Raw genomic sequence first — 22,780 nt, 5'->3', positions numbered from 1 at the left:
TATTTTTCGTTTTGTCCCTTTTTAGATCTAAATTATACTTTAATAAAAGAAGAAAAGAAATGGCCCTTATAAAAGGTGTCACTTGGAAATTTTGCATATATTTTTTATTAAGTATAATATGGAGGAATGCATTAGCAGCTGATATAGCTAGCCTAAAAGAAAGTTTTTTTGGTTATGAGTACAACGAAAATGATTTTAATCCGATGTTTGTAGAGGAGTTTAACCAAATAGGTATATCTTGCAAAGAAAGTACATGTTCTCAAACACTAATTCGTCTAAGAGCTGGTCAATGGTTTGCCTTACGCCAACAATTAGAGTATGATTCTATGGAATCAGGTTTGAAACGAGTGGTAGGATCTTTACCAATTAATCCATTTGCAGGTACTATTTTTAGTCCAGCTATTAAAGAGATAGAATTGGCAGATAAATACTGTGAGGCTCTAATGGAAATGAGCAAAAGGGGATTGGCTACAAAATTTGGTATAAAAATAGCAAAAGATCCGAATATACGCCATAAATTTTGCAGTGATGCAGCTGAACTATATTTTAATGGTTTACAGCCAAGATTAAGTACGGCTACTCAAAAAGAACTAGAAGCTGAAGAGTTGGGTGAAATAGAATATATAAATGATGATGGGGATAATAAAGTTGTGCCTTTAGTGTTTAAAGCAGGTCTTCCTCTAAATAGTGGTGGATTAACAACTCAAAATATAATGACTTCATCACAAGAGGCAGAGTATATTGCAAAGCAAACTTTAATTCGTAATTTTGTACATATTGTGAAATTTTTAGACTTGGAAGCTATTAGAGAAGATCCACTGATACTTCGAGAGTATTTCCCAGGTTCTATACTACAATTAAGGAATGCTCTGGATAGTGATGATCCCGAAGTTGTAGCACTTAGACTACTTAAGCTTGGAAGCTCTTCAAGTATATTGGAAAACTTCATTCAAAATCATAGAGGACGTCCTGATAAGCTTCTAATGCAACCTCCAGAGCGAAAGAATATTATTAGAACAGATGAAGCTAGGATAAAAAGTGAATGGGAAACCTTAATTTCAAATGCAGACCTATCGAAGTTTACAGGAGAATTTTTACAGAAAACTGCAGAAAAGTATGTTGCACTAACTCCAATGATTTTAAATAATATTAGAAAGTTATCATCATATTTTCAAAGAGAATTAATTGAAGGAAGAGGCCGTTATATTCATGCAATTAGTGAAAATTTAGGAAACCTTCCTGCAATTTTACAAGAAGAAATTCGTGTAGCCCTAGAACTATCAATAAAAGGTGAATTCTCGAGAGTTCATAGTTTGGAAAAACTAAAAATAATGATTAAGAGTTTACCTCCAGCAGCTTACGTATATGCTCATTTTCAAGAGGGTAATATTCAAGATCTTTTCTCGAAAACATCTCTCAGTAAAAGTGATGTTGCATATTTTTCTAGGGTATTGTCTAAGGTCATTTTGAATCTTCTAAATAAAATTTCCAGTGGTGTAATTAGTGATGATCAAGCTGATTCATTAATTATATGTTCGGAACCTATCATTTCACTACAAACAGTAGTTGAAGTAGTTGAGAACTTACAATGTGATGCAATGAATATATTTATAGATTATGTAGAAAAGGTTGTTCCTAATTTTGTAAACAAGAATCAGTTTCCAGAAGCAACTAGCCATCAGAAACAGGAAATTGAAACTCTCTTATTGTCTCCTATGTCATCTGAAATTGCCAAACAGCTATTTCGAGAGGAAACATTACGTCCATTTTTATTGGATGCAATTCCTAATGATAATGGTCTATTAGATATTTTTCTTAGAAATTTGTATGTTTTGACAGCTGAAACTGGTGATACATTATATAATTTCTTAATAAAAGAGATAGAAAGCAAAGATCAATCAAGTAATACTAAAGATAGGAGGTTATATATAGAAGATAACACTCGTTTTAAATCCCCAATTTGGATTTCATCTGTTAGGAATTTGCTAACAAAATATTTATACCCATATGAGTTGGCTAGTCGGCGATTCTTACAGTATTTGAAAGAATGTAAGTTAGGCTTAAAATCTGTACTAAATATATCACTTGAAGAAATAATGAAAGTTGCTTCTACTACAACATTACCATATTTACAAAAGCTTATGGATAATTGTGAAGATAGAAAATTGACGGATTCTGCACTTAATCAAATATTTCTTGGTAATCAAGGAAATATGTTAATCAGACCTAATAAGAAGAATTACTTGATTAAGCATATTTTTCAGAAAGATGCGGAGACTGTATTTGAGATCCTTAGATCTGAGAAATCTTATGAGATTTTATATGGTTTGGTAAAATTCCTCGAGAGTATCCAGAAGCAAGAAAGGGTCAAGCCAGAATTTGAATTAGATGGAGCATACTGGAGCCAAGAAAAGAATGAGTGGATAAATCTTGATAAAAAAAGTAATTCAGATGTTACTATCAAAATTGAACCTACAAAAGTTACAGATCTACCTTTAGGTAGAGAGCAGGAATGGGAACGAATTGCAGCATTTAGTAAATGGTCTGAATTTGTGAAAAATTTACCAGCTGATTCTATTCCAAACGGCTTTAGATTTTCATTTGGACTATATTCAAAATTCATTCGATACTGTCAACGTGGTATTAGGGAAATAGCCTATAGACTCATTGTTAGAAGTATTTCTATAACAGAGCCAGCAGGGAAATATTGGGAATATTTACCCCAAAACATTCACTCAGTAATAATAAAGGCAGAAAATTCTAAAGAGAGAGAAGAGAATGTCCTATCATTTTGTACATCAGTTTATACCCTTATTTATGGTGAAAAGGGTATTCCTGAACAGTTCCGAAAAACAGGACCTAAGTCTCAAGGTTTGGAATCAGATAAATATGAAATGGAGCGAGATGTTATGATCCCTCAAGATTTAGCTAAGCAACAAGTTTATCGACTAGATAATGTCAATGAACAATGGGCATTTATTGCAAAAGAAGCTAAGAAACCTGGTGTTTTTTATGCTCCTACCCTACCTTCTGATAGTTCACTCTTAGGTGATGTCTGGAGAAATATATATATGAAACAACAATTAGTTACAAGTACAGAAAAAACTGTAGAATCTAAAATAACAGTTTTAACTGAGATGTGTATACAGGCTATAAATGATCTTAAGAGAAAAAAGAATTATTATGGTGATCCTTTATATAAGATGACATATGATAGTCAAGATTCAATAGAAATATTTTGTAGTGATATTGCAGGACGATGGTTTAAAGACTGGCCAACTCATATTTCATTAGATATGCTCATGAATTCTTCAGGAGTTTCAAAAGATAATGTAAAGAAAAAGTTTATCTTTGACCGTCAATATTTGAAGAAATTTCAAAAATCTGATTTAGCATTAAGACCTGGATTTTTAGATGAAAAAAAGGTTAGGCCATTATCCCCTATTACAAAGGAAATGCTTGAAGTATATGAAAAAAATTCTGGTTCTGAAATAAGTACTCAATCTAAAATTCCAGAAGAGCTTGTAGATGACATAAATTCAAAAGGTGTTTTAGTAAAGTCAATATCATCTGTTATTTCTGATAGAATCAAATTACCTACAAATAGCCCAATTATCCAATCAAAAGAACTACAAAAGCTTGATTTTAAGGGGCCTAAATTCAATTTAAGTTATTTAGATTCAAAAAAAAAAAAAGTACCTTTAGGTGCAGCAGAAACTATGCTGGATATATTACAAGATTCTCAATCTAAATCCTCCTCTTTAGAGCTTCTGAGCCAAAATACTAATAAATATAGTAAACAAAGCCATATAAAATTACCAGAGTCTCCTCTAGAACTATCTAGTTCTCCTTTAGAACTATCTGGGTCTCCTCCACTTATAGACCTAAACAATATCCCATCTGCATTAATAGAGGATAAATCTCTAGAATTAGATACTTCTAATCAGGTTTCAAGAACTTTAACTCATCCAGAAACTAAAAAAAACTAAAAAAGTTCTTGAAATCAGTAGATTATATTCAAATTATTAAATTTATATTTATAATTTTGTTTTCTTTTTTTCTCTTCATCTAGTATTAATATCCCTCTATATTATCTAAAAACTAAATTTAGATTACTAATTTATCTTATCTAAATATTTTGTGTTATATAATTCTGTGTATCTTAATTATACTGACCTTTCTTCTGTGTGAAAAAGGGTGCAGTATATTATCTTTCTTGTAACTAATATGAAGTAGACATACGTAACGGTACTTTCTAGAATCATGTCATAATTAGTGTTATTAGTGTTTTATTAAACTAAACTTAATTTAAAAACAATCTATATTTTGGCGATTTTCTAGTTAATTTAATGGATACTTATTTTAGGAGGGCCTATATATCACCCTCATCCTCTTCGGAAATTAAAGAAGTTTTATCTTATAGTGAAATTAGAGATACTCCTACAATACAAAGCCCAACTGGAAAAAAGATGAGATATAAAAATAGTCAATCATCTTCAAGTCATACATATGAAATTTTTCAAGACAAATTATCTGTTACCAATAAGCATAGTCCTTCTGGAAAAAGACATTATGCACATGAAGAAACGAGAATGAACAATTCTGCAAGCTTGAAAAAAAGTATAATTTTTGATCCTAATATTGGAAAGTGTGTAAATATATATACTAGAAGACCTGGTTGTGCTAGATTAAAACTAGATTTAATAGATTATGGAAATTCAGATAATGACAAATCTATAAGTGATGTATACTCATCTGAATATAAAGTAGGCCCAAATACTTTAAACCAACAACATTTTACTGGTTCTTCACCTATAGTCATTGGTGATATTCGGGATGATGAAACTAAAAAAATTCAAGCTAAATCTTCAAGGGGTTCACGGGTTAATATTAGTTCAATAAACAAAGAGCATGGATTTTACATGCCTGACAAAAATAGTTGTATAGAGAACCATTACAGAACTAAACTTATCATGAATTCTAATGGAAGCAAGCTAATATTTAATAATGGATTCCTTGTACCTTCAGTATTATGAATTTCAGAATTTGGAGCATTATATCCACTTATAGTTATTGATTTACATATACTATTAGAAGCTAGTAAACTGTATATGGTTCATTGGTAATTATTGAAAGATTAAGCTACTCAACATATAGTGTAAATTACAAAGATTAATTCATATTTTATTATTTCCCTTTTGAAGAAAGTGTAATTGTAAATTTTGACTACTCGACAATTCCGCCTCCTAACAAAGTTTCTAACATATAGTCATACGATAAAATTGTATTATTAAATAAAATAGGTAGTTCAAATTATTATAAAAAAATCAAAATTAGCCTATTTAATATGATTGATGTAATTTCTTCTAATCTCTTCATTGTTGTCTTAATCTATAACTTTATTATTGATGCCACGCTGATGTTTATAGCGCTTGCGTTAAAAATTATTATTGTGACTACTTCCGAAACTTATATTGAGAATACATTTCTGCTTTATAGAATTGATCTTTAAAAAAGGTCTTAAGTTATATTATATATTATATAGATGTAAGTATTCGTAGATCTTAAAATTCATAATATTGGGTTCTATATTGTTTAGTTCAGACTTAGTGCAATATCCACAATTATCAATAACAGTAGTAAATAACACTCAAAATAATGGAAAGTTAGCTAATATTGAAATACAAAAACTACAAACCATAACATTTTCTATATTATTGATATATTAGATTACATGTAAAATTAATTAACTTGTAGATAATACAGGGTACTGGAAATATAAGGGATGGGTCCCGCCAATCCGTCCTGAGGGACAAGAAGTGTTGGAGTACAGTAAGAAAGTATTAATTCAATAATAGATAGGAAGTTAAAGAGCATATTTTGTAATAATAGGATTGTATCAAATAAATTTCATGCTTAATTAAGTTTAATATATGGGTTTTAAGTATTTGAACAAAACTTTGTAGCCAAATAGTATGAATCCAATAAAAGGTATACTACTGACTATTTACATTTGGTTATTGTGTTTTAATATTTTACAGACTAATAGTAACGAAAGTAATGAAGTTAATTTAATGGGACTAGAATACCATATTTCAGTTCAAAAGTGGATTGAAGATTCTTGGACTTTATGTGTAATTAATATTGATGAGTATAGTCACTATAATGAAATATTAACTGCTGGATTTCAGATAGAAAAGGTTGACAATGCAATGAATCTAGCTATAACTATTTTACCCAAGAGTTCTAGTTTAGAAACTCCTGGTAGAGTTTTATCATCGTTTAAAACCTCATGTGAAAAGTGCTTAATAGATCGGTTAACAATTTTATTAAATTCTTCAGAAAATATACAATTTTCAGGAAAAATCACCATTTCAATTGTATATACTAAACAAAGTCTAGATAAATTTTTATCTCAATATTCCGAACAAGAAGATCAAGTATCTGAATATGATTATAATAATAAATTTATTGAGACTTCTCAAAAATACACTACACAGGAAGTTAAGTATAACTCTACTGAAAATAATCAGGAAAATCAAATAATACCTTCAGAACAACCTCAAGTAGAGAGATCTAATTCCCCAATTTCATCTTTTATTGTGTCTTCAGTATCAAATACTCAATCAAAACAAGATAATAAAAGCTCTAAAAAGTCACCTTCAATATCTCTAGATAATGCTACTGGTTTGGAATTATGTCATCCTGTAACACATGGTGAAAGTATTGATGTGGTAAATTTGCAGAATTCCTTTTTTCTTCCAGATATTTTATATGTTGAAACAGCAATAATGATACGTAGAGTTGCAAAACGTATGGATATTCAACGTTCTGCAGAAGAATCAGTTTCCATAATACTGGCAGGATTGGGAGGTTTAATATTATCAGATACTAGATGTGAGGAGTCTATGAGATCCTCAATGATTCTAGGTGAACTAGTTATTCCAAGTGTAGGAATATCTGATTTACCTTCCTTATGTAATAATATTCAATTATGTCTTGAGAATGAGGATTTTCATAATTCTGTTTTATCTGCTTTATCTAAGGCCTATAGATATATAAATTTTGTTAAAGATAGAAATAGGGAGTATATGTGGGAGACTATGGTTAGAATGACAGGTTCACTAGGTAATGTAAAAGGTTTACAAGCCTATAGATTGTGGTTAGAATTGGAGAATATGATAGCATTACTAGATAATGATATAAAAGTACTTCATTCAGATATTCCGAATGATGTGATGGGTATTCCGGAATATTCTAGCAAGAGTGAAACTCCAACTGTTGAATGTACAATTGCTTTAATGAGAGTAGGGGCCCCATTTGATATTAGATTAACTCAAATTACAGATGCAGCTCGGGCCTGTAGTCAAATTATGAAAGATCAAAGTACATTTTTATCAGTTAATCAGGTGAAAACAATTACTGATACACTTATTTTAGCTAGAATTGCAGATTGGTTTGTAGGTACCTTTATTATTGAAAAACATATCCCACCAGGTGTAACCAGACCTGCAGTATGTCTATATTTATCATCTATTGTATCCCCAATGAATTATTCAAGCTTGATTCAATATGTATGGCCTCGTATTGTTTTTGCAATAGCCTCTGCAGCTCCATCAGCTTTATCATTTAGTACAAGAAGTGTAGATCCTGAAAATTGTCGCAAAGCATTATCATCAGTTATCAAGGTTTTGGGTGATAAGCTTCCAATAAACATTGATGAAACATGCGGCAAAATGGCAGCTTGTATAGCCAGAGGGCGTATAGCAAGAGTAAATATTGATGAAACAATAAGTAATGTACTTAAAGATGCAGACAACCCAATAAATTATGATGCAGGGACAAATTCTGCAGCTCTTAGACTTACAATATATACTTTTGGTAAAAAGGCTCCATCTCGTAGTCGTCATAGATCTTTTTCGTATTTATCAACACCTTTGAGAGCTGCAGTACTTTATGGTCATCTTCAATCTCTCATGCCTGGTGGATTTAGTATAGATGATGTACTCAAAATGATATATGAATTTACTAAAGGAAAAATTCCAAATGGACCAGCTGAAAGATGCTTTGTTGAGTTAATGAAATCTATACCTGTATTCTTAGCAACAGATGCTGAAATCAAGCTCATATGTGTTAAGGCATTAGGGCCATGGATTATGCCTGATATTACACTTTCAGATATCCCTATATCTACACCTTTACCTTCATATTCTAGATCAATTGTAGTTTAATATTTTGATTTGTATACCTAAAGAAATATTGTTAGATTTTTGCTGAGGTTCAGGATAGTAGGGTATAAACTATTGATAAATTTCAAAGGTTAACAGGTTAACAAGAGAATTGTGAGAATATATTAAATACATCATATATCATTACTAAAATCATTAAGTTTTTTGGTATTTATACGAGACATTGAATATTATCAATATAGATGCAGCTCCTGTCTAACATTGTTAGATTAAGATGAATTTTGTAACGAAATGATGATCTCAATATATTTTCAATTCAATTCTCTTTAATATCCAATACTGCTATTGGGGTATTGAATTTATAAAATATTTTTATTATCAGTGTTGGACCATAGGCTTTGCACTTTATAATCTAATAATCGAACTTTACCATCTTAAATTTATATTTTAAAAAGTTGTATATAGATGATACCTCCAACATATATAAATTATTATAACTCTAACTTAATCTAATATCCAATTATCTAAACTATTCATTTCATTAGTAAAATTAGAGTCATCTGTCAAGTCTTGAACCTTAACCTTATCATCTAAGTTTATATTATTTAATTCTAGTGATTTGCTGACTTTTGTTGAATTATTATCTATCTCTTGATATTCAGGTTCTTCAAGTTGCATACTTTGTATCATTTGAGATTGAAACTCATATTCAGATTTTGGATAAGGTGTATCAACCAAAAGATATTCAGTATCCACAAATTTATTATCAAATATTTCTGAAATAACTTCATCTTCATTAGTTGCTTGCTTTTGATAAAGTATTGGAATTTCATATCTAGCTGTAGATTCAAATTCTGATCTCTTCATAGTAGTCTTCAAAGAAGTATCCAAAGTAAAATAACCTAAATCATCTATTTCTGAAGGTTTAGAACCCAAAACATATGATGACACTTTAACATTAGGAGCAAATTTAATATTTTTCTTTTTAGGTTCTCCATAATCAAAAGGATTTACTTTTTTAAGAATAGATTTTAAATGTTTATTTTCATCTTGAGAATTAGCATATACTTTAGAATATGGTAAAAGATAATGTTGAACCCTAGTACAAATATTTTCTAACTTATGCAAAATCTCAGGACCACTATTGGATTGTACAGAATTTATTATTAAAGTCCCTTGTATGGAAAGTTGTTCCAAAGATCTTACACAATTTGTAATTAATTGTTGTGGATCTACTATATCTGGCTCAAAATTTAATGGCATATTCATTTTACCATTCCATTTCAATATAGGGGAATTTCCTCTTTGTTTTTCTTCCAAATCTAATTCTAAAAGTGCATTTACCAATTCAAACCATTCACTTCTTACGTAAACATAATCTCTAGCAATTCTAGCTGCAAAAGCTAATAATACATTAATTTTTACAAATTTCTTCGGCATCTTATTAATATTATATATATTTACTTCTAATGACCTTATTGGCAGGGTATTACGAACTTTTAATAGAATAATAGAAAATATTAAAGCAGTTGTAAACTGCAATGATTCTGTATATAATAATTGCAAATTACGCATACTAAGAAATTCAGTTGGAGGAACCGGTGAACCACTCATAACTATATAAGAAAGTTCTTCTTGATGTTGCATTCGTATAGGAATTTCACTAGAATATAGTATTTGACTTCTATATAAAGCATATTGCCAGATATTATATCCTTCCATATCAATATTCATATATCTCTGAGATTTATTAATAGGAACTATCTCATGACTATATGGACTTTTTGAAAACTCACTAATCAAAGTATTAATTCTTAGCTTTTCAATTTTATTAGTCTTAGAAAGTGATATAGCCATAGAAATTATTTCCCGAAGAATCATTACAGAGCTTGGCCAATTATCCTCAAAAAAGTCTTGAACACTTTTGTAGCATATATAATACAATAAAACTTTTAAAACAGGTCTTGTAGCTTCTGGAATAACTATCATACTTTTTGCTTGAGCATGTATAAAATTGAATACATTTAAACATTGATGATACATCTCTAATTGATTTTCTGACTTCATAAAAGTTTGTACAGGAGGTGGATTCTTATGATTAAATATCGATATTTCAACTTTATATCCTAAAATTGGTTCTTTGAGAGTTTTCAGGATACAACTCCATTGTAATCTTCTATATTTAGCTCTCTGATAATTACTAGAGATCCAAGCACGGGCTCTAGGTCCTGGATCATCAACAATCTCTGTAATATGAGCTCCAGAAACATACTTTGCTGCAATTCTTGATAAACGAGCTATCTCAACAATTGGTAGAGTTTCTTTATTGTTTAATTTACGCTTCTTTAGGTTTGCACAGATATTTGTTATAAGAAATAGACAAATTACCAATATAATTAGGAGTTGTTTACCTTCTATTAAAAAATTCATCTCAATTTGCTTATCTTTTCTTTATAGTTCTATAAACTTATCCCATTAGCTTCGCAAAATCCATTTCCTTTTTTTTTTCTTACTTTTTTTTGAAGACTATAGTACACGGTACCCATTTTGGGCGCCACTACCTACATGCATCTTTAGGAAAAAAAAGTGCAGTATTTATGGAGTATTAAAATAATTTATACTTTTCTGATTTAAATACCTTCCTACCATTTTGTAGTACATATAGTATATTTACTTTAACTAGTTTCTCTAGATTATGAAGATTAGTTTTTTGGAAAATACTTAACTAATGAATTTACAATTTTCTTCTAAAAAAAAATAAGGGTACCTTTTTATTAGACCTAGTTTTCAGAAAGAATCTAGCCTAAAATATATAATTTTATGATATATTAAGTAGTCATACTTACAATAAAGATGAAGTTTTTTTTTTGGTAGTAATATCTTTGTACTATAGGTGTTTGAAATATAATAAAAAATTTAAATATATAAATATATTTAGAAATATTAGTTCACTTACACTCTAAATTTTTTTTAATAGTTCACCACATAAATCTTGAGCTATTTTATGACCAGAAGTAATATCATCAATAAGGCTAAACAAACTAGCTATTGAGATATTAATAGTAGGCTCACTAGGAGTTATATCTGAAGAAATGAAAGGAGCAGATATTCCTATACTAGTAGTAGATTTCCTCCTTTTTATCTTTCGTTTCCATTCCTTCAAAAGTAAAACTTGTTGAACTTTATCTAAAAATAACTCAGACTTTTTATCTGGGAATTCATTCATGGGATTAAAATCATCTATTAGAATAGATAGAAGTTCTATATTACTATATGAAGTACTCTGAGCATTAATCATTCTCTCTATAGAAGGAGGATGAATTGTATAAGATAATTTAGTAAAGGTATCCAGAATTTGAAGATTAGTTAGCGAGTTTAAATCTCTATCAAGTACATTAACTACTGGGCTAAATAAAGTAGATAATTCTTGATTGCCTTCATTAAACTTCTCAGTGACCTTATCTTGCATTATATCAAATTTAGAATTATTTAGTTCCCAATAAGCTGAAATAGTCTGCAATTGTGTTTCAAATTCTTTCCGAGCTTTGCTGATAATAATATTTAGTTCATTTTGATTAGTACTTCTTTTGGAGGTACTTAAATTTAGTCTAGGAGAGGAAGATTCATCAGAACGAACAATCGTATCCCTAAGATGCCTAACACGGTCATTTACAACTCTTTCACAATGATCATGATAACGTATTATTACTATTTTATTTCCCCCAAAAAAGTGTTCAAGTACAAAAGTTATCATTTGTTCGCGAGCTCTTTGGTGAAAGTAGTATGTATCTGTAGCTAAGACAGCTAATATAACTAATTTATTAATTGCAGAGCGTAGTAAAACAGAGAGACGTTGTCTATAAGTTTGATTTTGTCTACATAGAAAATCATAGGTTCTTATCCACCACTCGTTAGTTGTTGAATCTTCATTTGACAAAATTCCACCTTGTGAATCTCTCTTTATCCCTCTAGGTTGTAATATTAGTTTGCACTCACTTTGAAAAATATTACAAAGCTCTTCTGAAGATACTATCGGCATTATTGTATCCAAATCAATTCCCTCAGGAGGAGGATACTTTTTTAATATATGAGCAGTACATCTTTCTAGTGCATTCATTGGTAAATACCCTATAAGGTTAGCTGGAAATTCTTCTAATGGGGTCTGGACCTGATTTTCTAATGGAAAAAACTTTCTAATAAGTAGTTTATAGAATATAGACTTTAAACTAAAGAAGTCAGAACACTTAGTAAATTCCACTGCACACAATGCTATTCTATCCCTCCTGTCTGGAATATCCTCTCTCCCAACTATCAAATTTGCCAAATATTTTATTCTATCCATTTCGACATTTTATTTTTTTTTTTTATTTTATTCTAGACCATGTTATATATTATATTGTCTTATTTTACTCTAAAAATGACCATCTAAATATTTGGCGCCAGTATCATTCGATACCTTTTTGATACTTTGGCGGTATATTTGTTTTTAGATTTAATTAGTAATATATAGAAGAATTAAATCTATGTTGGAGGATCAGGGAATCTTTCAATCTTATAGACTGGAGTCCCCCATTCATTTTCAAATTGAGAGCATACTAGAGTGGCTTTAGAAAGATCGAAATAAGGTTGTTTGGTATCATCTATATAATTTTTCTTAAAGGAACTAACACAATTTGAAATTGTCTTAATTCTTTTATATAAAAAATCTTCTGCTATAAAACATAATTTATTTATATCTTTGATATTTGTTATATAATTAGAATAAGCTGCAGTGGCTAAGGAATCTGTAATAGCATCTAGCTTATCTTGATTCTTTCCAGGGCAGTATGTCTGATCATCATATTTAGACCTTCTCTTGATGTAGGGTTTCATATTAACTCTATAACCTGGTAGAGTAGAATGATGGAAATTTCTTCTGAGAAATAAGGATCTTATCCATATTTTAAATGCCATTTTTGCTGTAATAAAATGATTATCCATTCTAAGACATCTATAAACAAATCTTGCTCCTCTCATAGCATCTTCTTCTCTATTAATCGTTTCTCCCAATGTATAACCATATTGAGGAATGCAATCTGCTTTTATTTTATAGTACTCTGCTGCTTTGATGATATTGTGAATAATTTCTGAGGTTATTTTGCCCGATAAGAGATTCTTTCTATTCCTGGTAGTAATTCCATATATATCATCTACTTCAATATCGTCATATTTCTCTCCCTTTTTCACTACTTTTTGTGATAGATATTTTTTTATAGCTGGTATTTCAAGTTTTATATCTTCTTCAGTTTGTAAATCCATTGATTTAGCGAGTTCCCGAAGTTCCTTTAGACTTTTCCTCTTAACAATAGGCAACTCTGGCATTGGAATAAAATTTTCACTTTTTAAGGCTGGATCTGGAGGTAATATCTTATTAGGTATTTCGTAAGGTTCTCTGTATCGTTCAGTTACTCTATATCCTGTATGTAATGTTCCATCTACCACAGGAAATCTTCCAGGAGGCTCAGGATATCTGCCTCTAGGCTCAATTCCACGCCCAGTAATTGGGGTGCTAGGAGTATCATAAAATATGGCCCCTTTATTATTATCGTAAAATGGTCTTCTTCGGGGAATTTGAATAGCTTTTAATTGTAATCTCTTACTCCCTTTTAAATCACTAGAAATAATATCTATATTTTTAGGTCTTAGCCAGTCAACATTTATAAAATCATGAATTACTTTCTTATTAGGCATATTCTGTAGATCTAAAGTATCTACAAAACCTCCCTTATACTTCCTCCAATCAACTTTCACTTCATCTGGTAATGGATATTGGAAAGGTAAATCATCTTGATCCTTTTCAACTATTTCCTTATATTGCATTAATCGAACTCTTGGTGATACTGTGGTTTTCTGAGGAGGTCTTAGTTTTGACATTGATAAGCTTTGAAGATCATCTTGATTTCGTCTAAAAGAAACAGGCTCTTTTACTTTAGTCCGATGAGATAGTTTAAATCTTGGATCAAATGCTCCTCGTAAAGGTTGAAAACCAATTGCTTTAGATTCCAAAAGATTCCTAGATTCCATTCTCCCCATAGCTAATATTGTTTCTGTATATCTTAAAACTTCAGCATCTACAGGAATAAGTCCTATCCAAGAGCCTCTTGTAGAAATTTGTGACATATCACAAGCAATCAATTTAGTTAATTTATAGAGGTTAGTAGTAAAAGGAGCTAAATACCTCATATATACAAGTTCAGAAAATGTTATATCAAGAATTTCTGAATATCTTTGGATTGCCTCATTTGAAACAGGGCCTTCTTTTCCTGTTGTGAGTAATGGTATTTTAAGCATCTCAAATTTTCGAGGCATGTAAAAACCTCTTCTAAGCCATGTAAAATGTCCAGCATATTTTTGTGATTTCATGATAAGATTTATTAGTTGCCTCCACTGCCTTTTACGTTCAAAATATTCCAAAGATGCCGAATCACAAAATATAGCTAATGCTGTAGCCAAATCTGTTTGAACTTTCTGTTTACGCCAGTTAGCTTCTACAATTGGCCAGGATGCTTGAATACAATTTATTACCATATCCTGTAGGCACTCATGAGGAGGCCTCCAAAGTGAATGTCTGAAATCTATGAATGACAATGGCATTTTTTGGGGAATAAGAATAATATTTATATTTTCATCATTTTTATTCCTAATATAAACTGAGTAATCATACAAAAAGTTCCATTGGTCTTCTGCTTCTAAATCACCACTAGGATCTGCTAATTTTGGGTCATCAGCATTAGGTACTGGATTATGAGGAAATACAGACTGAGCTTGGAATTTATATTTAGATATTTCATCTTGGACAAATGGACAAGATTCTGCGTCTTCAAAGTATTCTTTAGCACTTTCCATACACATTGACTGCTTTACAGGATTAATGAATTCCGGATATTCCTCAATATTATTACTTGTGATACCCTTATCTTGTAGACCTTGTGCTATTGAAGAAGAGATAACCCATTTATAACTATTAGTTTGTGATTCGTCTACTGAATCCATAATATATCCTAAAGCTAGAAGAGATTCTATACTTAAATTAGACTGACGTCGAAATTTTCTATGGTAAAGTGTTCTTCTAGCCTCAGAAAAAGCATGTAAACACTGATTATACATTTCTATGGGATCATTGGAATAATGAAAAATACTTCTTGGTGGTTTTATATCAGTATTATAAAAGTTATCTATACCAATCTCAAAAAAAACAAAACTTTTAGCTTGCTGAATAATCTTCTTCCATTGTATATTTGTCACTAAATTCTCGAGTTGTGTTGATAGTCTTAAGTTATCCATAGTATTCCAAAGAATACTAGAGGCTTCAATACGCCAGTCTAAGTTATTTATTTTGGAAGAGTCTAAAGCTGATCTTTGACGATTAAGATCTAGATTTTGAGGTGGAATGTAAGATTCAGTAAGACCAAATCCTGGATCAAATTCTAATCGGGAAGGAATAAGTGGCATTTGACGAGGTATAGAATAATACTCTTTACCTAAATCAAAATAAGCTCCTGCTGCATCTTTACAAAATGATTCTACTTCTACCAGCTCTATTACTGATGCCCATTCCCATTCTTCATCTGTATCCATTGACATTGAAGCTTTTTCAGTTTTCCCATCTATAAATTGACCTTTTTTATTTTGGTCCATAACTTTTTTTCTTAAGGTATACTCACAATTTTGTATCATTTCTTCAAATGTCAATCCAGCATTATAACCATAATTTCGGGGATCACTATATATAATACCACGAACTCTATCATAAGGGGGTACAGAATTGTGATCCTTTACTATTTGTTGCGCTATTTTTTGCCATTGGCCAATTCTAACTAATCTGTAGTCAAATATATTTAGGAGTAGCGTAGAAGGTAGAGTAAGCTGTCCTACCTTATGCCTTAGCTCTGATACACTTATAGGATCAATTTCACCCATTCCATATACATCTAATTTTTCTACTAAATCATGAGTATTGCTAAAGTATACTTTCTTTGCATCATCACAATATAGTTTCAGCAAGATATTTGGGTCTTCCTGTCTTGTATACAGATTTAACAGGGCATTCATACAACTATCTACAAAATTATCATGTTCCACTCCTCTACTAAACTCAGGTGGAGGAAAGTATGGTAATGAACTTGATTTTGTATTTTGAAAATTTTGAGATACTGGATAGAAACTATCTTTTAAGTCTCCAAATACTCTATCACGACCATCTTCTGAGTCTAGTGCGTGGAGATGAACTATAGCTGACCACTGACCATATCTTATACGTTCCTGATCGATGCATTTAAGTGTAGCTATGGAATATCTATAATTATCTTTACTTATCAGAGAATCTATCTCATCAAAAAGAATAGCAGGAGTAAAGAATCTATCTGAAGCATCATTACAAATACTTTTTAGACGTATTGGATCATGGCCTTGGATTATAACATTTGGATGATGTATCAGTTTTTGTAGTGCTCCCAAGCAATGCTGAGTAAATTCAATACGATTTAGGGAGACTGCGATGAATTGATTTTCTTTCCACAAATCCCGTATTAGATTAATATTTTGTGACAAATCACTAATCTTAATTCTTGCTGGTATTGTATCATACATCTCCTCATCATTATATTCACACTCTAACACATCTACTATGCTAAACCACTGACCCTTTTTTATATGATACTCCAAATATGGGTAATTCTGACGAATATTCTCAATTTCGCTATTAAAGTACTCAACATAGTCCTTTAATACGTCCCAATAGTATACATTACCCTCATCAAGTAGTTGTAGAGATGGAGGTAGTTTCTTCCCATCAAAACAGTTAGAGTAGGCTACAAGAATGAATGAATAGAATAAAAATTTAGTAAAATTTATAAGTAGCCATAAATTGTTCTTTTCTAGAAACATGTCTAGACATTAAAAGGATATTATTCAGGCCATAAAGCTTGTATTCTGTGCATCAAAAAGGCTGATATTTGTACAGCGCCAAGATGTACATGCGATAACAGAATTGGATCTATTAATTACCAAATTGTTTATAATCATATTTTAAACTAGTTTATTATAGGGAGTAAACCATTACTAATATTTTCTATAAATATACTAATATATATAACCTCTATTATTCTTCCTAAGAAAATAAAAAGAAAATATTGAAAAATTCTCTAGCTGTATTTTTGACATTGCATTATTTGATTGACACTATATTTCAGACTAATAAATAAAACAAAATCTCTCCCTTTTGCAAAACAAAACTCTTTGGAGTCTAATTAAATTAAAAATATAATTTACAGAAAAATAATCTAATATTTAGAAGTATCTCCATATTTAGTAGCTACTTTTTCACAAAACGGTTTGGGCATCCCTATATATCTATTAAATTTATGAACATTCTTGCTATTTTGCTTAAGAATAAACATAATTGCATTCATGCAATCTTCTATAATTGGTAATTGCTTTTCACTAGTATCAAACTCTCCTAGCTGCATGTATTTAGGTAAATCAAATACTTCTCTTATAAATACTTCATAGCCACCTGGATATTTCTTTGCCTTTATTTGGAATACCTGGTGAATTATTAACCATTGAGCTGTTTTAATTCTTCTCCTAATCCATGGATTATCCAAATCTACACCTTGTTCTTTTAGATTTAGGGCTTCAGATTGAGAAATAGGCTTGGAAGTTGAGAAATACCTATATGAAGCAAATTGACAGACTTGATTAAATAATTTATCACTATTTGTTATATCGTAACCCATATTTAAAAAGATATAATTTTTTGATACACAATTTCTGAGGAAGTAAAAACAAGCCTGAACAAATTTTGCTTCGCTGTCAGATGTTTGTAGCCCTTCAATTATAGGGTTAAGTAAATGAAAATGATCAGAAATCCTAATGGAAGGATCTACAAATAAGTTCCTCGCTTTTATTTCGTCAACGAGTGCTCTAAACTGTCCTAGAGCAAATCTAGACATATAATAGCTATTTTCTCTGTTTAACGGATTGAAAATAGTTTGCTGTTCATCCCATGACATTGGAGAAGATGAGGTGTAATATAAATTCATTGCATCTGTACAAATAGATAACAGTGTTTCTTCTGATTCATCTAATAACTTTAGAGAGTAGGGACTTTCTTTAGGTAATGTCCTAGCAGTATCTAGAGCAGCTCTGCAATTTCTTAAGAATCCTCCAGGTTGTCTGAATTCATCGGATTCAATAAAATTCACAACTGAACTGCTAAGAGGTAGAAAATTTACAAATGGATACTCCTTAGGATTTGTAGGCACATTCAAATTATTTGTGGAAGCTAGAATATTTCTTCTGATAGAGATTTCACGAACAGCAAGCCACTGACCTCTTTTTAAACGTTCTTTATCTACAGATAACTTTTGAGATATAAGTGCTCCTTCCATAACAGCTTCATCACAATTCATTATGGATCTAGGATAGAAATAGCGTCCTGCTATATCTCTGCAAAGTAAATCTCTTGTACTAATATCATCTGTTAGCCATATATTAGTATACTCATTTAAAGATGATCTAAAGGGAAGTTTATCCTTCATATAAATCTCTAAATTTTTTAGAGCACCCAAGCACATGTCTTGAAATTCATTTTCACTAGCTCCAACCCAAGTGATTTCATGAGGTCCTGTGAATGCTAATGTATCATTCGAAGACATCTTATTCATAACTTCTACAGGAATTGTATTTGGAAAGAGAAAATATCCAAGACTATATTGGCCATTTTGTAAGGATTTAATTGGAGTATTAATCCATATATCTTCTTGAATTTGCTCCTTAGACTTTACGGAATTTTCTTTTTTTAAACTTATATTAACTTCCGGTTTTGATCTTATCTTCAGTTTAGGCTCACTAAGTTTAGGATATTCTTCATCAGCTATTCCCTTAAGTAGAATGAAAGTGGATAGACTAATTTCTGGTTCTTCTGAAAGTAAAATATTAGTTTCAAGCTCAAATCTTGAGCTCCATTGATCATAAAAAGACCATAAGGGAATTGGTTTCTTGTATATCCAGTAAACAGATGCAATCCCTAAATGATAAGCAAATGTCCGCCTTAATAACTCATCAGCTTCATATTCAATGTGATTTCTCATTGGTTGAATCATTTCAAGTGAACACATTGAATTTATAACAGTATCTATATTTGTAATATTATATACTATATTATTTTCGTCTGATATAAGTTGTAAAGAGGCAAGAGCAGTAATAAAGCTTTTACACCACAATATCAGGGCTTCATCAAACTGTGTTCCCCAAGGATACTTATAACTAATATAAAAAGATTGAACTCTATTTACATCATCTGGTACATTATATTTATTTACTTCTAGGTAATTTAGTAAGAATTTAGCCATAATTTCTTCATTGAAAAATACTATCCGTTCTTGGTTCACACTTTTCCCAACTATATAAATATATATGGATCTCATAATGCTATCTACAACTTCGTGGAAATTTATCGTTTCATTAGTAAGTTCCATTTGAGTTTTATCAGCCATCATATTCAAAATTGGGGATTCTTTTTGCCCAAGATTTATATCTAAAAATGTAACTAAAAGTCCATGCATTTCACAAACTCTTTTAAAGATATCTAAGTAAGATGACTGGTAAATTTGAAGTCCAAATTGCACAGGCAATATACTAGAACCATCAGTTAGTATTTGATGAATAAAAGTTATCTGGACCTGCTTATTATATTCAGACAAAAAATTACTTGATTGTGGGTATCGACATAATTTTCTATTGTATAAATTAGCTGACAAATACTTTGACACTATAGTACAGATTTCCGAATATTTACTGTCTAATAAATTAATATATTCACTATTTTTCTTATCTAAAATTGATACATTGGCTTGGACTTTATGGTAAGAAATTATATCAATTAGTAGCTTTGCACATAGATCAAATATACTAAGATCTGTTAATTTATCTATATGCATATCCAATAATAAAGTTGGTTTAATTACCATGGAATCTAACAATTTATCAACAGGAACTTCTAATAAAGTCTTAGTAATATGTATTGTAAAGTTTTGGAGCATATCTATAGGAAGGAAAAAATAATCAGCTTGAATCGATGAATAATATTCGTCAATAATTTTAATAATAGTCTTCCCTATTGAAGTTCTAACTTCTTCTGGAGTTAGTTTTCTATTAAATTTTCGTTTAATAATTAAAGGACCAAACCTAATTGTATTATGGATCTTCTCAAGAATATTTTTTGGAACAGTAGCTAAAGGTACCAAACCTAAAGATCCAATACTTCTCCTCCAAGCATTTTCATATCTTTCCATACGATTAGATATATTTATAGGAGTGATCAATTTTCTTTTTTCTAATTCTGTCTTATATTTTTTTTGTAAAGCCAATTCATTTTCATGTTTCAATTGATCCTTTACCTTCTCAATATATTTAAAGTAATTAGACTGTCGTTCTTCAATAACATCATTAAACACAAAATGTATAACATATCTTAGTATATTTGGGAAAATGTCAAAACATAAGATTTTGGCTTTGTTATAGTACTCTTTTTTTTCTTCTAATTTAGTCGGACTTAAAAACTGAACTTTATATGAAGTTTTTGCCGCATTAGAATCTACCTTTATCTTTTTTAGTACCCGAAACTTCAAAGGTATCTTCTTATTTTTAAAGAACTTAAGAAGTATAAAACAAGACTCAGCTATTGACTTATCAGTTCTAGGTATTTGAGAAGGGAGAATGTCCAAATTTGGTACATTATTTCTATCGGGAAAATTAGCTAAACAAGAATCATATTTCTGATCCATCAATATATTAGAAAGTCTAAGAGATTCCCAGAAAAAAAATAATTGATACTCCAAACGTAGAATTTTTGTTTGAGAAAGATAAACAGGAAATTTGACTATTGCTTCTCTAAGTACTTTATCTTTTTCATCCAACGATCTTACTTTATCAAGAAAATCTTTATTTTGTATCTTATCAATTATGTTAGTAAGAAATTCAGGGATTTCTTCCCAAATAGGAAAACCTTTAACCAAAGGAATTTGTAACTCACTTGAAGTCTTCGAATCTACATAAACTTCCTCATTAATATCAGTAAATAGAGAATCATTTGGCCGGATTCTTCGACGAATCAAAATACTCTTTGAGTCATATGAATCATTATCATATATATCTAGTAATTCATCCTCAGATTTTTCAGTTTCTGAAATTATCGAACTTCCTAGTTCTTCTTTATTTTCTTGTTTAATTTTTTCCAAGTCTCCTCGAATACGGCTAATGACAGTTTCCTTATTTATAGCTGCTCTTGTTATACTATGAGGAATTACACTTCTACTATTTTTTGTTGATATTACATCTGCTATTGGAGTTAACATAACTGGTAAATCTTGCTTATCTCCAATAGAAAATAGCGCTTTAGGAGTATCTAGTTCGAAGATACTAGAGAATTTCTCCAGATCTTCTAATAAACTAAAATTATCATGCTCGAAGTTATTATCAAAATATTTCTCTTTTGCTCTTATATTACGACCAATTATGGCTCCTCCAATTTCATTTTCATCTGATACAGACCCTATTGAAAAATCGTCTTTAGTTAATTCAATTTCATTTTGTACTAATTTTGGTATACCTATCAATCTTCCTCTTGGTCTAATATTTTTAGAACCAAAATAAATTTCATTTGCATATGGCAATATAGATAGATATCTTGTACTTAATTCTGCCATTTTCCTTCTATATCTTGCCTTTTCCTTGTTATAAATTTTTAGAGACTCTAATATTATTGGATCTCCACTCAAATCATTACCTACAGACTTAAGTTGCATTATATACTTTATAGTTGGGGTTATCGAAATCAATTCACCACCACAGAGCAATACCGTATAGCGGATTTCATTAGCTACCCTATTATAAACTACTTCCATTCTATTGTTAACTCTTTCTTCAGGAATATGTGATATTAAGAGATAATCATCTTCAATTATAGGAATTGATTCAGGATCCTGTGTTATTCTCTCTCTTAAACGTAATGGTGCCTTCAAAATTTCTCCAAGTCTGAATGCTTTACGCATCATAGAAATATTCTTTCCAGTATATATAATTGGAAGCTTATCTAAGCTTACCAGCTTATTAAACTCATCATTTGCAAAAATTTTCAACTTGCTCTCTACAAAAGACTTATTGTTAGAAAATCCCTTACCATCTGGACCACACGTGGTTCTAATAAGCAACTCCTGCTTCCAATTATTTGAACTAGGTTGACTATTCTCGTTTATATTAGATCCATATACAATTCTATCTGATTTTATATATATATTTAAAAGTATAAAAGTGTAAATGAGGGATGCAAACTTGTTTGCACAAAAACTCTGATTCTTCATTAGATAATCAACTCAATTTCCTACAATTCTAAAGATTTGTATCATCATACAATTTCTTCTGTTTAACATTTAGACTCAAAATGAGAGCTATAGTATATCAATTAATATACCTACTTCAAAAAACCAAAAAATTACCAAAGTCCACTATATCTGCATGCGATAAATACCGCCAAACAATTTTTAGATTAG

At 30.4% G+C, this 22,780-nt stretch overlaps 7 protein-coding genes across 7 annotated transcripts, besides 8 other annotated features; 3 read left to right on the top strand and 4 right to left on the bottom strand.

Moving 5' to 3' along the window:
* Positions 1-59: 59 nt before the first annotated feature.
* On the top strand, positions 60-3,989 carry CMU_013940 (uncharacterized protein; the record flags this gene model as incomplete). Its single annotated transcript, XM_002141032.1, has 1 exon — positions 60-3,989. One exon carries the CDS (start codon positions 60-62, stop codon positions 3,987-3,989), a length of 3,930 nt encoding a protein of 1,309 aa, XP_002141068.1.
* Positions 3,990-4,010: 21 nt separating this feature from the next.
* Positions 4,011-4,047: a sequence feature (AT_rich).
* Positions 4,048-4,349: 302 nt separating this feature from the next.
* CMU_013930 (uncharacterized protein) lies at positions 4,350-5,036 on the top strand (the record flags this gene model as incomplete). Its single annotated transcript, XM_002141031.1, has 1 exon — positions 4,350-5,036. The coding sequence occupies one exon, from the start codon at positions 4,350-4,352 to the stop codon at positions 5,034-5,036; it is 687 nt and encodes a 228-aa protein (XP_002141067.1).
* A 939-nt stretch (positions 5,037-5,975) lies between these two features.
* CMU_013920 (uncharacterized protein) lies at positions 5,976-8,231 on the top strand (the record flags this gene model as incomplete). The annotated part of the gene is made up of 1 exon (XM_002141030.1): positions 5,976-8,231. One exon carries the CDS (start codon positions 5,976-5,978, stop codon positions 8,229-8,231), a length of 2,256 nt encoding a protein of 751 aa, XP_002141066.1.
* A 314-nt stretch (positions 8,232-8,545) lies between these two features.
* Positions 8,546-8,568: a sequence feature (AT_rich).
* Positions 8,569-8,693: 125 nt separating this feature from the next.
* Positions 8,694-10,619, bottom strand: CMU_013910 (uncharacterized protein; the record flags this gene model as incomplete). The annotated part of the gene is made up of 1 exon (XM_002141029.1): positions 8,694-10,619. The coding sequence occupies one exon, from the start codon at positions 10,617-10,619 to the stop codon at positions 8,694-8,696; it is 1,926 nt and encodes a 641-aa protein (XP_002141065.1).
* Positions 9,631-9,652: a sequence feature (AT_rich).
* Positions 10,620-10,993: 374 nt separating the features above from the next.
* Positions 10,994-11,021: a sequence feature (AT_rich).
* A 68-nt stretch (positions 11,022-11,089) lies between these two features.
* Positions 11,090-11,135: a sequence feature (AT_rich).
* A 13-nt stretch (positions 11,136-11,148) lies between these two features.
* On the bottom strand, positions 11,149-12,531 carry CMU_013900 (uncharacterized protein; the record flags this gene model as incomplete). Its single annotated transcript, XM_002141028.1, has 1 exon — positions 11,149-12,531. One exon carries the CDS (start codon positions 12,529-12,531, stop codon positions 11,149-11,151), a length of 1,383 nt encoding a protein of 460 aa, XP_002141064.1.
* Positions 12,515-12,603: a sequence feature (A-rich).
* A 107-nt stretch (positions 12,604-12,710) lies between these two features.
* On the bottom strand, positions 12,711-17,114 carry CMU_013890 (uncharacterized protein; the record flags this gene model as incomplete). The annotated part of the gene is made up of 1 exon (XM_002141027.1): positions 12,711-17,114. One exon carries the CDS (start codon positions 17,112-17,114, stop codon positions 12,711-12,713), a length of 4,404 nt encoding a protein of 1,467 aa, XP_002141063.1.
* Positions 17,115-17,473: 359 nt separating this feature from the next.
* Positions 17,474-17,519: a sequence feature (AT_rich).
* Positions 17,510-22,591, bottom strand: CMU_013880 (uncharacterized protein; the record flags this gene model as incomplete). Its single annotated transcript, XM_002141026.1, has 1 exon — positions 17,510-22,591. One exon carries the CDS (start codon positions 22,589-22,591, stop codon positions 17,510-17,512), a length of 5,082 nt encoding a protein of 1,693 aa, XP_002141062.1.
* Positions 22,513-22,541: a sequence feature (AT_rich).
* Positions 22,592-22,780: the final 189 nt, after the last annotated feature.

This window comes from Cryptosporidium muris, genomic scaffold, assembly GCF_000006515.1.
Source record: "Cryptosporidium muris RN66 scf_1106632373475 genomic scaffold, whole genome shotgun sequence".
Classification (NCBI taxonomy): Eukaryota; Apicomplexa; class Conoidasida; order Eucoccidiorida; family Cryptosporidiidae; genus Cryptosporidium; species Cryptosporidium muris.
Note: the sequence above shows the minus strand (reverse complement) of the source record. Positions and strands in the feature narration are given on the sequence as shown.